The sequence below is a fragment of the Loxodonta africana genome, chromosome 6 (genome assembly GCF_030014295.1).
Source record: "Loxodonta africana isolate mLoxAfr1 chromosome 6, mLoxAfr1.hap2, whole genome shotgun sequence".
Taxonomy (NCBI): domain Eukaryota; kingdom Metazoa; phylum Chordata; class Mammalia; order Proboscidea; family Elephantidae; genus Loxodonta; species Loxodonta africana.
This window is the reverse complement of record NC_087347.1, coordinates 104,419,715-104,436,922: the sequence shown is the minus strand read 5'-3', so window position 1 is coordinate 104,436,922 and position 17,208 is coordinate 104,419,715. Positions and strand designations below refer to the sequence as shown.

The window sequence follows — 17,208 nt, the reverse complement described above, 5'->3', positions numbered from 1 at the left end:
TGATGATGTGGTCCCTAGCTGAGTCTGTTTCTGATTTTCAGTTATGTCTCAGGCCTGTGGTCTGTGGCCGTTGCTTCCTGTGTCCCAGATCTCTCTCAGAGATGGGGTATAAGTATCTAAGAAAAAAACAGACATTGAGTCTTTGATATAAATCAGTCAAATGTTCTCTATGGTTGGGGAGACTAGGGGTAAGTCTTCCTATAAAGAAAAAAAGAGTTTTTGTTGGCTCCTGAGTTCAGAGCACCTCTTTTGGAGGAATGGGAAGGCGAAACACTTTATATTTTATTGCTATGGCATAAATTCATGACAGCAGAATCTCACGCTGTAATTAGGCATTAATATGGATGATAATTTCATTAAAAAATTTTTTGAGTAAGCATGAGTTTATTCCACATAAGTTCAGGCCAACAAAAGATTTTATACGTATTTTCTCTTCTAGTAAGGAGGGTAAGAAGATGATGGGTACAATCCAATGCAGCAGAGAAGATCTGGCCCAGATGTAAAGGAGATTTCTTGGCAGCAAGTGGCGTTAAACACTGAAATGAGTTGTCAAAGGTTTTTTTCTAGTACAATGATGCTATATAATAGCTCTTCAAAATGACATCGAAAGAAAACATTTTTGCATTCATTTTGAAGAGCCAAAATAATTGTTAGCAAATATGTATATGCTTAAATTTGTAAATGTCAAACTTTTCTTCTAGTTCATGCCTAGATTAATATTCAAGAGCTGGTTCCCATTTCATTATTTTGTAGACAAGGCAGTAGTTTTACTAATATGTCTAACACCAATACGTTCGCAAAATATCTGAGAAATATGACCACATGTGCTAAGAAGATTAAGGTGTTTTCTGGCAACCCCCCCAAAAGTGGAACTCTTGATGAACAGAAGAAGAAGTTTTCAGTGGGGAGGCATGGGGGCTGCCTTCTGTCCTATCAATCCACAAGTTCTCAAGTTACAGATCTGCTGTTGTTTTCCAACACATCTGCTTTGCAATGTAAAATAGTGTTTTCTTTAATAAGGATTCTTCAAAAAGCCCTTAGGCTCCTCGCCTTTGTTTGCACAGCCTGAGAGTTTTCATTTAAAGTTTTCACACTGTTTTTTTTTAATTTCCCATTTTTGTTTCTAAATTAGTTAAGCAAAGTCCATAAACCTCTATTTCGGCTTCACATTTTAAAGGTAGAGAGAAACATGCAGAGAAATTCTTCAAGTCTCAATAAGTTAGGATTACCCCAAATGACCAACATCTTTTTCTGCCTTCCTTTGCTGTCAAGGATACCCTGGTGGCGTGGTGGTTAAGTGCTACGGCTGCTAACCAAAGTGTTGGCAGTTCGAATCTGCCAGGTGCTCCTTGGAAACCCTATGGGGCAGTTCTACTCTGGCCTATAGGGTTGCTATGAGTCAGGATCGACTCAATGGCACTGGATTTGGTTTCGGTTTTTGGTTTGCTGTCAAAATGTAGGAACTAGGATGAGGAGAACTATTCTTTATGTCCATATCCTGGAGCTGTATAATCCACTAAGAAATGAGGAAATTCATGCGTAAAATCCACTGTTGTTCATACCCTATGACAACTCTGACAATTAAACACTGTGGAAACAGGAAGAGAGTGAAACGATCACAGAAACATGAAATTCCTTCCTAGGCAGTCATCAGCAAGGTTGATACAACACATTTTTTCGTGGTAACTAAAGCGGACCTGAAACCCAAATAAAGCACATATTTCTCAGTCTAAAGTATAGTTATTTCCATTTGTCCGAAGTCCAAACTTAAGCTCCTTAGGCTATATCATGCATTCATTCTCTCATTAAAAAAGAAATAAGTGGGGTGCTTTTTTTTTTTTAAAGGTCTCCACTAGGAACATAACACACATGATCTTTTTCCATCAATTATATGTAACCATAACGAACAAATTTAAACTCCTTCTTCACCATAAGAAGGGACTGAGAAGGCAGGCAAGTGATAAATACATACATGGGACAGCCTAGACAACCTGAGAGCACTTGTCTCTCTTTATATTTAATCCAACTGAATGGTATTCGAAGCAGATGATAGCCACCTTGATGCTCCCTACACACGGTTCCCTCATGAAATTCCTTGGGGAGACAGGATCTTTTTCAAGGATGTAGGGATGCCACTTTGTAATTCACTGTGTTTCTATAATACACTCCTATATGGTCCAATATGTCAGGGGCAGGGCTAATTTAGTTATATGAAATATGGTGGCTATTCCCTCAGCACCAAACTCTGTAGGGGAGACAGATGGAAGAAGTCTGATGCCATGCAGACATAGCCCCCTTCCATCCTTAACATTCAATTGAGGTGTCTTCTTTTTCAGAACTTCTGGCCATATGTGCACTCTCTTTTCTTCAAACTTTTAAAAGTCTGCTTTCTAAAGCTTTGAGTCCTTTCTCTCACAACATTATCATGATACACTCATTTTCATCCAACATCCCTGTCAGTTCTATTTTGTTAACAGGTTATTCTTTGATGGCCTGAATTATGTATCAGGGACCAGAACTTCTCTTTGGGTGCAAGGCAGTATAGTCAGACTGCTAAGAGCTTGGGTTCTGAAACAGGGTAATAAAAAGGTGTTTGATTTCTAGTTATGCCTTTCCTATCTGTGTGACCTTGGGCAAGTTACTTAAATTCTCTATGCCTGAATTTCTTCAACTATAAATGGGAAATACCTTACGGAATTGTTGGAAGGACAAAATGCTAAAACGTGTATAAAATGCTTAGCACAATGCATGGTATAAAACAAGAATCAACAGGGGTTGGTTACTGTGGTTAGCTCTACCTCATAAAGATAACATGGTCAAAAAGCAAGCTGCATATTCCTCAGATGTTCTGATTTCGTAAGAATGAGACTTGCACAAAGGTCTGAATATTTAAAACTCCTAGTTTTGTTAAGTCTCATCTTCAGGTAAATTACATAATCTAGATAGGAAAATATTGGCTTGTTTTACCATCTAGCTCAGGAGCCTGAAGGATTCCTTCTTCATGATACTCTGCCACATACCCACCTTCCACACCATGGAGTTCCACGTGAAATATGCCTTCTTGAAGTACGAAGTAAAATCTCCGCAACCTGTGATCTGACCTAAATCCTTTAAAACAGAACAGTCTCTTTTGCTATATACCCCAGTCATGAGTCTCATTCTACCAAGCCTTGAGATCATATTTATCTCCCAGGATTAATACTGCAAAATCTGTTTTGTTCATCAATCACCTGGCAAGACTGGAAATTTGCAGTACAGAAGTAGCTAATGCACAACTTTCAGCCAAAAAAGGAAATAAGGGAGGCGGGGCCAAGATGGCGGACTAGGTGGACGCTACCGCGGATCCCTCTTGCAACAAAGACTTGGAAAAACAAGTGAATCGATCACATACATAACAATCTACGAACTCTGAACAACAAACACAGACTTAGAGACGGAGAACGAACAAATACAGGCAGAGAGCAATCGTTTTCAGAACTAAGAGCCAGCGTACCAGCTGATTACCTGGAAAATCTAGTTTCCCAGTGATGGCTCGGAGACAGCAGTCCATATCAAACCACATAAAGAAACAGACCATGACAGCTTCTCCAACCCCCCAAACAAAAGAATCAAAATCTTTCCTAAATGAAGATACAATCCTGGAATTATCAGATACAGAATATAAAAAACTAATTTACAGAATGCTTAAAGATATCACAAATGAAATTAGGATAACTGCAGAAAAAGCCAAGGAACACACGGATAAAACTGTTGAAGAACTCAAAAAGGTTATTCAAGAACATAGCGGAAAAATTAATAAGTTGCAAGAATCCATAGAGAGACAGCATGTAGAAATCCAAAAGATTAACAATAAAATTACAGAATTGGACAACGCAATAGAAAGTCAGAGGAGCAGACTCGAGCAATTAGAATGTAGACTGGGACTTCTGGAGGACCAGGGAATCAACTCCAATATAGCTGAAAAAAAATCAGATAAAAGAATTAAAAAAAATGAAGAAACCCTAAGAATCATGTGGGACTCTATCAAGAAGGATAACTTGCAAGTGATTGGAGTCCCAGAACAGGGAGGGGGGACAGAAAAAACAGAGAAAATCGTTGAAGAACTCCTGACACAAAACTTCCCTGACATCATGAAAGACGAAAGGATATCTATCAAAGATGCTCATCAAACCCCATTTAAGATTGATCCAAAAAGAAAAACACCAAGACATATTATCATCAAACTTGCCAAAACCAAAGACAAACAGAAAATTTTAAAAGCAGCCAGGGAGAAAAGAAAGGTTTCCTTCAAGGGAGAATGAATAAGTTCAGACTACTCAGCAGAAACCATGCAGGCAAGAAGGGAATGGGACGACATATACAGAGCACTGAAAGAGAAAAACTGCCAACCAAGGATCATATATCCAGCAAAACTCTCTCTGAAATATGAAGGAGAAATTAAGATATTTACATATAAACTCAAGTTTAGAGAATTTGCAAAAACTAAACCAAGACTGCAAGAAATGCTTAAGGAGATTGTTTGGCCTGATGACCAATAATATCAGGTACCAGCACAATACGAGGTCACAAAACAGAACGTCCTGATATCAACGCAACTCAAATAGGGAAAGCACAAAAACAAACAAAGTAAGATTAATTCTAAAAAATAAATAAATAAACAAAATAAAACACATAACAGGAAATCATGGAAATCAATAGATAAACGATCACAATAATCAAAAAGAGGGACTAAATATAGGAGGCATTGAACTGCCAGATGGAGAGTGATACAAGGCGATATAGAACGATACAAGTTAGGTTTTTACTTAGAAAATTAGGGGTAAATAATAAGGTAACCACAAAAAGGAATATCAATTCCATAACTCAAGAAAAACGTAACAACTCAACAAACATAAAGTTAAACATTATGAAAATGAGGATCTCACAATCTACTAAGAAAAACGTCTCAGCACAAAAAAGTATGTGGAAAAATGAAATGGCCAAAAACACACATGAAAACGCATCAAAATGACAGCACTAAAAACTTATTTATCTATAATTACGCTGAATGTAAATGGACTAAATGCACCAATAAAGAGACAGAGAGTCACGGACTGGATAAAGAAACACGATCCATCTATATGCTGCCTACAAGAGACACACCTTAGACTTAGAGACACAAACAAACAAAAACTCAAAGGATGGAAAAAAATATATCAAGTAAATAATAAGCAAAAAAGAAGAGGAGTAGCAATATTAATTTCTGACAAAATAGACTTTAGACTTAAATCTGCCACAAAGGATAAAGAAGGACACTATATAATGATAAAAGGGACAATTGATCAGGAAGATATAACCATATTAAATATTTACGCACCCAATGACAGGGCTGCAAGATACATAAATCAAATTTTAACAGAATTGAAAAGCGAGATAGACACCTCCACATTTATACTAGGAGACTTCAACACACCACTTTCGGAAAAGGACAGGACATCCAGTAAGAAGCTCAATAGAGACACGGAAGACCTACTTACAACAATCAACCAACTTGACCTCATAGACTTATACAGAACTCTCCACCCAACTGCTGCAAAATATACTTTTTTTTCTAGTGCACATGGAACATTCTCTAGAATAGACCACATATTAGGTCACAAAACAAATCTTGGTAGAATCCAAAACATCGAAATAGTACAAAGCATCTTCTCAGACCACAAGGCAATGAAACTAGAAATCAATAACAGAAAAACTAGGGAAAAGAAATCAAATACTTGGAAACTGAACAATACCCTCCTGAAAAAAGACTGGGTTATAGAAGACATTAAGGAGGGAATAAGGAAATTCACAGAATGCAACGAGAATGAAAATACTTCCTATCAAAACCTCTGGGACACAGCAAAAGCAGTGCTCAGAGGACAATTTATATCGATAAATGCACACATACAAAAAGAAGAAAGAGACAAAATCAGAGAACTGTCCCGACAACTTGAACAAATAGAAAGTGAGCAACAAAAGAATCCATCAGGCACCAGAAGAAAACAAATAATAAAAATTAGAGCTGAACTAAATGAATTAGAGAACAGAAAAACAATTGAAAGAATTAACAAAGCCAAAACCTGGTTTTTTGAAAAAATTAACAACATTGATAAACCATTGGCCAGACTGACTAAAGAAAAACAGGAAAGGAAACAAATAACCCGAATAAGAAACGAGAAGGACCACATCACAACAGAGCCAAATGAAATTAAAAGAATCATTTCAGATTACTACGTAAAATTGTACTCTAACAAATTTGAAAACCTAGAAGAAATGGATAAATTCTTGGAAAAATACTACCTACCTAAACTAACACATTCAGAAGTAGAACAACTAAATAGACCCATAACAAAAAAAAAGATTGAAACAGTAATCAAAAAACTTCCAACAAAAAAAAGTCCTGGCCCAGACGGCTTCACTGCAGAGTTCTACCAAACTTTCAGAGAAGACTTAACACCACTACTACTGAAGGTATTTCAAAGCATAGAAAAAGATGGAATACTACCCAACTCATTCTATGAAGCAACCATCTCCCTGATACCAAAACCAGGTAAAGACATTACAAAAAAAGAAAATTTTAGACCTATATCCCTCATGAACATAGATGCAAAAATCCTTAACAAAATTCTAGCCAATAGAATCCAACAACACATCAAAAAAACAATTCACCCTGATCAAGTAGGATTTATACCAGGTGTGCAAGGCTGCTTTAATATCAGAAAAACCATTAATGTAATCTATCACATAAATAAAACAAAAGATAAAAACCACATGATCTTATCAATAGATGCAGAAATGGCATTTGACAAAGTTCAACACCCATTTATGATAAAAACTCTTACCAAAATAGGAATTGAAGGAAAATTCCTCAACATAATAAAGGGCATCTATGCAAAGCCAACAGCCAATATCACTCTAAATGGAGAGAACCTGAAAGCATTTCCCCTGAGAACGGGAACCAGACAAGGATGCCCTTTATCACCACTCTTATTCAACATCGTACTTGAAGTCCTAGCCAGGGCTATTAGGCTAGACAAAGAAATAAAGGGTATCCAGATTGGCAAGGAGGAAGTACAGCTATCACTACTTGCAGATGACATGATCTTATCCACAGAAAACCCTAAGGAATCCTCCAGAAAACTACTGAAACTAATAGAAGAGTTTGGCAGAGTCTCAGGTTATAAAATAAACATACAAAAATCACTTGGATTCCTCTACATCAACAAAAAGAACAGCGAAGAGGAAATAACCAAATCAATACCATTCACAGTAGCCCCCAAGATGATAAAATACTTAGGAATAAATCTTACCAAGGATGTAAAAGACCTATACAAAGAAAACTATAAAACTCTGCTACAAGAAATTCAAAAGGACATACTTAAGTGGAAGAACATACCCTGCTCATGGATAGGAAGACTTAACATAGTAAAAATGTCTATTCTACCAAAAGCCATCTATACATATAACGCACTTCCAATCCAAATACCAATGTCATATTTTAAGGGGATAGAGAAACAAATCACTAATTTCATATGGAAGGGAAAGAACCCCCGGATAAGCAAAGCATTACTGACAAAGAAGAAGAAAGTGGGAGGCCTCACTCTACCTGATTTCAGAACCTGTTATACAGCTGCAGTAGTCAAAACAGCCTGGTACTGGTACAACAACAGGCACATAGACCAATGGAACAGAATTGCAAACCCAGATATAAATCCATCCATGTATGAGCAGCTGATATTTGACAAAGGACCAGTGTCAGTTAACTGGGGAAAAGACAGTCTTTTTAACAAATGGTGCTGGCATAACTGGATATCCATTTGCAAAAGAATGAAACAGGACCCATACCTCACACCATGCACAAAAACTAACTCCAAGTGGATCAAAGACCTAAACATAAAGACTAAAACGATAAAGATCATGAAAGAAAAAACAGGGACAACCCTAGGAGCCCTAATACAGGGCATAAACAGAATACAAAACATTACCAAAAATGATGAAGAGAAACCAGATAACTGGGAGCTCCTAAAAATCAAACATCTATGCTCATCTAAAGACTTCACCAAAAGAGTAAAAAGACCACCTACAGACTGGGAAAGAATATTCAGCTATGACATCTCAGACCAGCGCCTGATCTCTAAAATCTACATGATTCTGTCAAAACTCAACCACAAAAAGACAAACAACCCAATCAAGAAGTGGGCAAAGGATATGAACACACATTTCACTAAAGAAGATATTCAGGCAGCCAACAGATACATGAGAAAATGCTCCCGATCATTAGCCATTAGAGAAATGCAAATTAAAACTACGATGAGATTTCATCTCACACCAACTAGACTGGCATTAATCCAAAAAACACAAAATAATAAATGTTGGAGAGGCTGCGGAGAGATTGGAACTCTCGTACACTGCTGGTGGGATTGTAAAATGGTACAACCACTTTGGAAATCCATCTGGCGTTATCTTAAACAGTTAGAAATAGAACTACCATACAACCCAGAAATCCCACTCCTCGGAATATACCCTAGAGATACAAGAGCCTTCACCCAAACAGATATATGCACACCCATGTTTATTGCAGCTCTGTTTACAATAGCAAAAAGCTGGAAGCAACCAAGGTGTCCGTCAACGGATGAATGGGTAAATAAACTGTGGTATATTCACACAATGGAATACTACGCATCGATAAAGAACAGTGACGAATCTCTGAAACATTTCATAACATGGAGGAATCTGGAAGGCATTATGCTGAGCGAAATGAGTCAGAGGCAAAAGGACAAATATTGTATAAGACCTCTATTATAAGATCTTGAGAAATAGAAAAAACGGAGAAGAACACGTACTTTTGTGGTTACAAAAGGGGGAGGGAGGGAGGGAGGGAGAGGGTTTTTTATTGATCAATTAGTAGATAAGATCTGCTTTGGGTGAAGGGAAAGACAACATACAATACAAGGAAGGTCAGCCTAATTGGACTGGACTAAAAGCAAAGAGGTTTCCGGGATAAAATGAAAGCTTCAAAGGTCAGTGGAGCAGGGGCTGGGGTCTGGGGAACATGGTTTGAGGGGACTTCTAAGTCAACTGGCAAAATAATTCTATTATGAAAACATTCTGCATCCCACTTTCAATTGTGGTGCCTGGGGTCCTAAATGCCAACAAGCGGCCATCTAAGATACATCAATTGGTCTCAACCCACCTGGAGCAAAGGAAAAGGAAGAACACCAAGGCCACACAACAACTAAGAGCCCAAGAGACAGAAAGGGCCACATGAACCAGAGACCTACATTATCCTGAGACCAGAAGAACTAGTTGGTGCCTGGCCACAATCGATGTCTGCCCTGCTAGGGAGCACAACAGACAACTCCTGAGGGAGCAGGAGGCCAATGGGATACAGACCCCTAATTCTCATAAAAAGACCATACCTAATGATATGAATGCGACTAGAGGAATCCCAGAGACAATGCTCCCCAGAACTTCTGATGGCACAGGACAGGAACCATCCCCAAAGACAACTCATCAGGCATGAAAAGGACTGGTCAGCGGGGGGGAGAGAGATGCTGATGAAGAGTGAGCCAATTAAATTAGGTGGACACTGGAGAGTGTGTTGGCAACTCTTGACTGGAGGGGGGATGGGAAGATAGAGAGGGAAGATGGCAAAATTGGCACGAAACGAGAGACTGAAAGGGCTGACTCAATAGGGGGAGAGCAAGTGGGAGAAGGGAGTAAGATGTATGTAAACCTACATGTGACAGACTGGAATGGCAAATGTTCACTTGAAGCTTAATAAAAATTAATTAAAAAAAAAAAAAAGGAAATATGGTCAATGAAAAAACTCTAATCGGGGATATCTAAAATAGGTAGCTTATTCAACTATCTCTAACTTTTCCTAAACCAAAACCCAAACCCGCTGCTGTTGAATTGATTCCGATTCATAGCGACCCAACAGGACAGAGTAGAACTGCCCCATAGTGTTCCCAAGTAGCAGCTGGTGGATTCAAACTGCTTACTTTTTGGTTAGCAGCCATAGCTCTTAACCACCTGTCTGAGAAAGGGTTGAGACTTTTATTGTCTTTGTTTAGGTGAGTAATATGGCTCACGCATATCCTGGTGTAAGAGATAATTTATCTCCATTGCTATCAGTTATAATTTCTGGCCAGAGTGGGCAATCCATTTCCCTACATTCCTAAACAGAATTTACTGGCCACCATTTAATCTCTCTTAATAAATCACAGTCATCCTTTTGATGCACATGCTGTATTATCATGGAGAAATGTCTGCTGGAGATCTTCGATATGCTGGGTTGCCTGCCCTGTCAGAGAATGGCTCCAGGCTGCTCTGCTTTTTCACTTCTCATATATATTTTTTTAATAGTTTATCTCCCTGCTCCCTTGTTGTCAAGCTGTCAGTCAGCTGTCACTTTTTACTGCTGTCAGTGAGCCTGCCTTTATCACACCCCCAATTTGATGCTGCTAATCTGCTGTCAGTTGAAAAATCAGATAGTCAAGACCTCTGAAATTGCATTTACAGTAAGTGGTGGGCTGAACACCGGGTGGAGGTTTTGAGACATGAGTTCCAATTCCTGTTCTGTTTATACATAGCTGTGTAATTGTTGGGAGACGCTTAATTTCTCTGGGCCTGGGTGCCTTCGTCCTTCTAGTGAGGAGAAGTGAGAGAGAGAGTGTGAGGGTGCGTGTGTGTGTGTCTGACAGAGAGATTTCAATCTCATTCAGATTTAAATTATAAGTTTCTTTTTTTTTCTGGCTGCCACAAGTAATATATATGAAACTTTTGTGTGAGTTAACATAATGCAGAATAGGGTACCGGATCCCTTAACTGTCAAATTCAAAGATACTTTGTAGTCATTATCTTACTTACTCACATCTTACTCCTCTGAATTCACTACTGACCTCCTTAAAACCCTTTCCTTTTGTTCCACAGAACTATTCTCTCATTGTTGATCCCCTCGCTCTCTTTAGCTTTTTTTTTTCTAAATTTAGTCTTGGGTTCTTCCTCCACCAAACCCTTATGTGTCAGTGTGTCAAAGTTCCTCTCCAATGTTAAAAGATCAGGCAGGGTGAAGGAGACGAACCCGCAAAGGAGTCTGAGAAGCAGGAGCCTGTGTGAAAATCAGGTAAGTGTGTGTTCTGGAAACCAACAGAAGAATGTTTCATAGTGTGTAAATTCTGTGATGTTAAGCATTGACCACAGAGTTTAGAGGCTTGGAAGTCATCAGTGACCTGGACAAAAACAGCTTCAGTGGAGTAGCTTCAAGAGAGAATGGTAGAGATGAAACTGGAAGCAGTAAACAGAAACAACCCTTTAAGGATTTTGCTACAAAAGCAAGGAGAGAAATGAGGCAGTGGCAGAAGGGAGAAGTGTAATTGAGACAGAACTTTTTAAAAAGATGTAAGAAATAACATTTTTTGTATGCTAACAGATGATCCAGAAAAAGGAAAATAAGAATAATCCAGAAGACAGGAAAACTGATGATGCAGAACAGAGAAGAAAAAATGCAAGAACAATAGTCCTTGATTATGCAAGAAGGATAAAAAAAACTCTGGTAAAGAAGTGAAGATGGTGGCCTTAGAAAGAGGCACAGTCAGGTCATCCGTAGTAAAAACCGTAAAGATGGAGACAGGTAACTGAGTAGATCGGTAGGGGCAGCTTATCAATGTTCTCTTCTGACTCTTCTAGTCATCAGCTGAGAATGATAATGGAGGCTTTGTTATTGGAGATTGCAAAAGATAGAGAAGGTATAATTAGTTCTCCGGAAGAGGGAAACGTGGTCTGCTTGTCAGGCACCTCTAAGCGTCCACCAGAATTTAGGAGTCATGAATTTAGAGTGGGGCTAAAAACTGTGGCTGTATGTTTTTCTCCTGCCATGTTCAGTTGTGAGTGTAGGTACATAGTAGGTAGAGAGAGGGAACAAGCCAGGCATAGGGTTCTGCCATCAAGTATGAAGTAAGAGGTACAAAAGATTTGGGAGTATCAGAAAAGGGTGAGTATAATGATGAAACACAGAAGTTAAGCTGGATACAGAAGGAGGAAAGTTAGGACAGGAGAAGAATGAAAGGAAGATGCTGTCTCAGACAATGGACAGCAGGTTCTGGAGTGGTCAAAAGCTTGCTTGAGTCAGGGTGTCAAAAAGAATAAATAAACCAAGCTCTTTAATTATATTAGGATACACCTTTGGCAGAATAGTTCTTTACTTTCATTTGTCAATATGAGGAGTAGAGATTGTCCTCTATATCCAGGTGGCAATAAATGTACTAGGTTATGCGGATGAGGAGTTAATAAGATGAACTAATCTTTATTGAGTGTCTATTATATGCCAGCTACTGTGCTAGGCATGTGATATTTACTATTTAATTTACTTACTACGTCATCACTAGACAGTATCCACTATATGGTAATAAGGTCAATATAACCATAACCATCGAATAACCTACACTCAGAGTCATTACACTTACACAAGTCACAGACATAGTAGGTGGTGGTCAGGACTCAAATACACATATGTGTGCCTCCAGTTTAAGAGCTTTATATATTATGCCACTTTGACGTCCCAAAACATTTAATACCTGAAGTAGTGAATATCTCTCCTGCTACTATTTTTCTGGTCTTTGGGAGTGAGAGAGGGGAGAGGCAAGGAGGGCAATAGGGAGCAGAAGGTGCCACAATTTCAGTATTACTGAAGGCCTATATGAAGACATGCTCTGATTTTAACAGATAGCAACTCTATAAATCCTCATGTATTTCACTGAAACGTGGATTTTCCCCTCTTTGACTAATATCCATTATATCATACAATATATTATTATAGTATATATTAATAATTTAATATATATCTTGTTTTATTTTTCCTTAAATTCATTTTTACTATGACCAATTAATATCTGTATAGAAAGAAGCATTCAAACACAGGGTTTTTTTTTTTTTTTAATCACCTTAGTTATTTTGCCTTTGTAATTACTAAATATTTTCCAACATCTCAACAAAATAATACTTTTTCAAGACTGCAGGCATTAGAATGATTGTCATTCAAGCAAATAATCACTTACTTACACTATATGAGTTCAGGATGGATAAAGCAAATTACCATTTGAAAATAATTCAAATAACACTCTGGGCTAAGACCTTGCTTATGAATGCTATCTTGGCCACAATATTTCTTAAATTTCTTCCATTTAGCTAGATTTCTTTATGGTAATACAGTCCAAATTAATAAACTATTCAATTGCCACAGGTATATTAAACATACGATAATGCAGAAACATATCAGATGCAAATAAATTTTAAAATATATAATTTATTTGGAAGTCTATAGCAGTAATAATTAAGATGTGCCATAACCATTTACTCACTAAGAAATGTACATTTTGCCAATGTATTAGATGAAAAAAATATGTCAAAAAATAAGTTTCATTTTGAAAAAACCCTTCAGACATATAACTCTGTTCTAGCTAACAAGAGATTTAAATTATAACACTTATTTTTTTAAGCCGCAATTCTCCCATCACATATAAGAAAATTAGATATATACACATACAGTTCCTCTCGGCTTTATGATTTTCGAAACTCCAAATAAATCATTAAATGCTTTTGACAAATAACCTAGAATGACAAGAAGCTTCAGCAGCAACAGAAAATGGAATCAGAAGTCAGAGGGCCTAAACTTTAGTCTGTGACAACGATAAGCAGTGTGAGTGCAAGCCAATGTCTTTACTTCCACGGGTCCCTGTCTTCTGAACTACGTAAGTAAAAATTGGGCAAGGTGGTGTAACTTAAATTTTATGACTCACTAACTTGATTTAGTATGAGGCAGATTTTTCTTCAGTGAAATATTAATTGGTGAGACATTCAAATAAATCAGCATTAGGAGGGTATGGATAAGGACTACTGTCCCTACAGCAAAACCTGGATGAATTCAATAAGCACAGAGCATAGAGACTAATGTTGACCTCCTGCATAGCATGTATAGGCATTAAATTGTTTCCTGCCTTCATTGCAGGGGTGGGGAAAAACAACTGCCCCTGAATTCTTCTTAAAGGTCTGGTCAGTTACAAAATACTAGCATCCCCAGTTAGTGAGAGTCCCAACGAAGTAAATTTTCTCTTCACTAGGGAGAAGTGTTCCTTGTGGTAGTAAAAAAAAAAAAATTGCTAGGTTTAATCGAAGGTAATTCCAGAATGTTCCCTTTGAGCTACATCATCCCCAGCAACAAGGGTAATAAAAAATGTCTTCTCAGTAACTGAGAAAGAGAAATCGCAATTATTGAACGCATTTTCAACTTAATATAGAAGACTTAACTCTTTATTAAGATATTCAAGTAATAAAAACTAGAGGAAGAAGAAAATAGCATTGAAAATGAAAGTAATCCAGGCAGTGATATTCGACATTGATTCACTTGCAACAGTTACTGTTATACATATAAACCAGCAGGCACATACTGAATGCAAAGGTTGAGAAAATACTTAAACAATGATGTCTGTAACAAAGAAAGAAAGAATGGAACACAACAGGAAGTGATAAAAGTGCACCTTGCTTTGGCAAAGGAGTAAATAAAAGAAAGGAAGAACTCAATATTGAGACTAACTATTCAGTGATAGGTTGGACATCTGATTATTTAAAATCTTTGTAAATCACTGCATGGAAAATAGAACTCGATTCACTAATTAACCATGCTAATATAAATCAGCAAAAAGAACACCAATTTCTACACATTTGAAGAGTAACTTCCGACATAATATTGAGAACAGAGTCAAACATACCGACCTGCTCACGTCAGGAAATCTGATGGGAAAAGAAATAACTTGGCACTTGGGTCTGATGATCCTTTCCAGATCCTTGGGTCTGTGATCAGGAATAAGCTTCATAAATTTTCCAATGGAAGTGAGAAATGACTCCATATTAAAAAGCGAGTTGAATACCACCACATCAGCTACCAGGCTGTAAAGGGAAAAGATAAATCCAAGTGGTGTGTCTACATTTATTCAGAGTTATTTTTTATAACCCTCAGATCTCTGTGTATTAATCAGAGTTTATACTGCACCTTAGGTTTGCAAAGAACTCTGCATTTGTCATCATTATTTATCAAAATGCCTCGAATAGTGAATAGTTAGTTTCATTAGCATTACATCATGGGAAGGTAGCTAGGCGGCAGAAGGAAGGAAAGACAGCAGAATAATTAAATGATTTAATGGAATCACATAAGATTTCCACAATGCCAGATACTTTCTATGTTGCAACAACAATAAGTACAGCATGACCTTTTCTTTCTTTCTTTTTTTTCCTGGCTCGCCTACCCATGTTGGGCTTCTACATCGGTGATGAACATCCTTTTGTACCATACTACTGAGAAATCTGCCTGACTTCTCACTACCCTCAAGAAGGTTAATTCACATAAAGTTATTTCCATCCTAGAGCATGGCACCTTCAACACTATTTGGTTAATGTCTATTTCTTGCTTTAGCTCTTGCTTCAACAAATTACCTTATGTTTTTAAAAACTCTGGGGCTACACAGAAGGACTATATGGCATCTCTACAAATAACTAACTTTGCTATTACATTTGGGGTGGTCAAAGAAGTAGGAGAAATTAGTGGAAATGGATCTAGAAATTAAAATCACTGAGTCAAAAAAAAAATGATTAGGTCCTACTGGTTATACAAAGGAATGTATTTATAAAGGACCATAACATCATGCACATAATAAAACTTGCTTTTGACTAATAGACCATGTTCCTCTTTAATATTTTTATTTAATATAAATAATTTCAAATGTACTGTTACAAGCAAGTGTGAAAACAAAGTTTGTGTGTCATTACCATGGCTGCAGTTTTTAGAACTGCCTGTAAGTTTTTGTTTTTTTTTGGGTGGGTGAAACCAAAGGACTCATATAATAACCATGGGTAAGCCGGAGAACACCTGAATATGTAGTAGGATCCCTTTATGAATCAAAAAACTGATTTAATAAATCATTGCTTTGATTTTTTTTAAGATGGCCTTCTTGCTTTAAGCAATGACTCAGTGTCACTGGATCTCAATGAAAGACATAAAAATGCTTTGACAAGAAGGTTTGCAAGATTAAATACACAAAGCCATTGGTTTTATTTTACCCTAAAAATGATAAAAACCAAAACCAAACCCATTGCTGTCAAGTCGATTCTGACTCATAGTGACCCAATAAATCAAGCAAATTGAAACAAGAGTGTGTAAGTCCACAGGACTGGAACACACAAGGAAATCAGCAGAGCATATAGAAAACAGGAATACCATAGTAAACTCTCAGTTTTGTGTAATCTACATTTACTAAGACAGTAAAAGCTCTTTTTATTACAAACCAACAAAAGGAATTTGACTTGCCACCTCCATCGCCCCCAAAATTGCTTTTCCATACAAGTTGTCCCCCCCGCCCCCCATGCAACCTAGCACAAATTTAGGGGGCGGGAGGCGATTACAATGTGGATAATACAAAAGAATATAGAGTGTCATGAAAGTGCTGAGTTAACAGCAAGCAATAAGGAAGCCAATATAATAACAGACCAAAAGTTGAGGGATGTTTTAACAGCTAGTCTGTTTTCACCATACGTCATCTATTGTAACAGCGACCCACAGGTCATAATATACAGTTATGACACGTGTTCATAAGTCAGAGGGTCAGTGAAACCTCTATTTAAGGTGAGTGCTTATGTCAGTCATCTTTAAAGTCCGTAACTGCCACATGGTCAAGAAAAAAATCCGACAGTGCCAACAAAAGCAGAAGTCAGCAAGAAAACTAAAGAAACATTTGAGGAAGCAAGAGTAATACTTTTCTAACAGAATCTGAACAGGACTGCTTCTGACACTCTATTTTTCCTCCGGATGACTGTGAACCATTTTTCTCCCATTATGAAGTCAGCAGATGATCAAGTCCACTTCTTTCTCTCCAAGCTTGTCTATCAGTTTACTCTCTCGAGAACAGTAATGCTGAAAAATCACGTACAACCTTTTATACTCCCATTCCCTACGAACAAAAAAATCTTTTATGAAAGAGAGAGATGAGAGACAGTAAACTAAAAATTTTTAGATATCTGCCCTCATAAAGCATGAAACCCAACTATGTATAAAAAAAAAAAAAATATATATTCTTATAAAATCCAGTCTATGCTGAATTAAAGATCCAAGATAGTTTACAGAAATATTCTTTTTGGTGC

At 37.4% G+C, this 17,208-nt stretch overlaps 1 protein-coding gene across 12 annotated transcripts in view; it reads right to left on the bottom strand.

Moving 5' to 3' along the window:
- The window catches only part of GTDC1 (glycosyltransferase like domain containing 1), a 428,985-nt gene that overhangs the window by 202,668 nt on the left and 209,109 nt on the right, over positions 1-17,208 (bottom strand). For all 12 annotated transcript variants that reach the window (XM_064287241.1, XM_064287242.1, XM_003405851.4 and 9 more), the window contains one exon: positions 14,791-14,964. In XM_064287241.1, the coding sequence (XP_064143311.1) occupies positions 14,791-14,964 (174 nt within the window). The remainder of the gene's footprint in view (positions 1-14,790; positions 14,965-17,208) is intronic.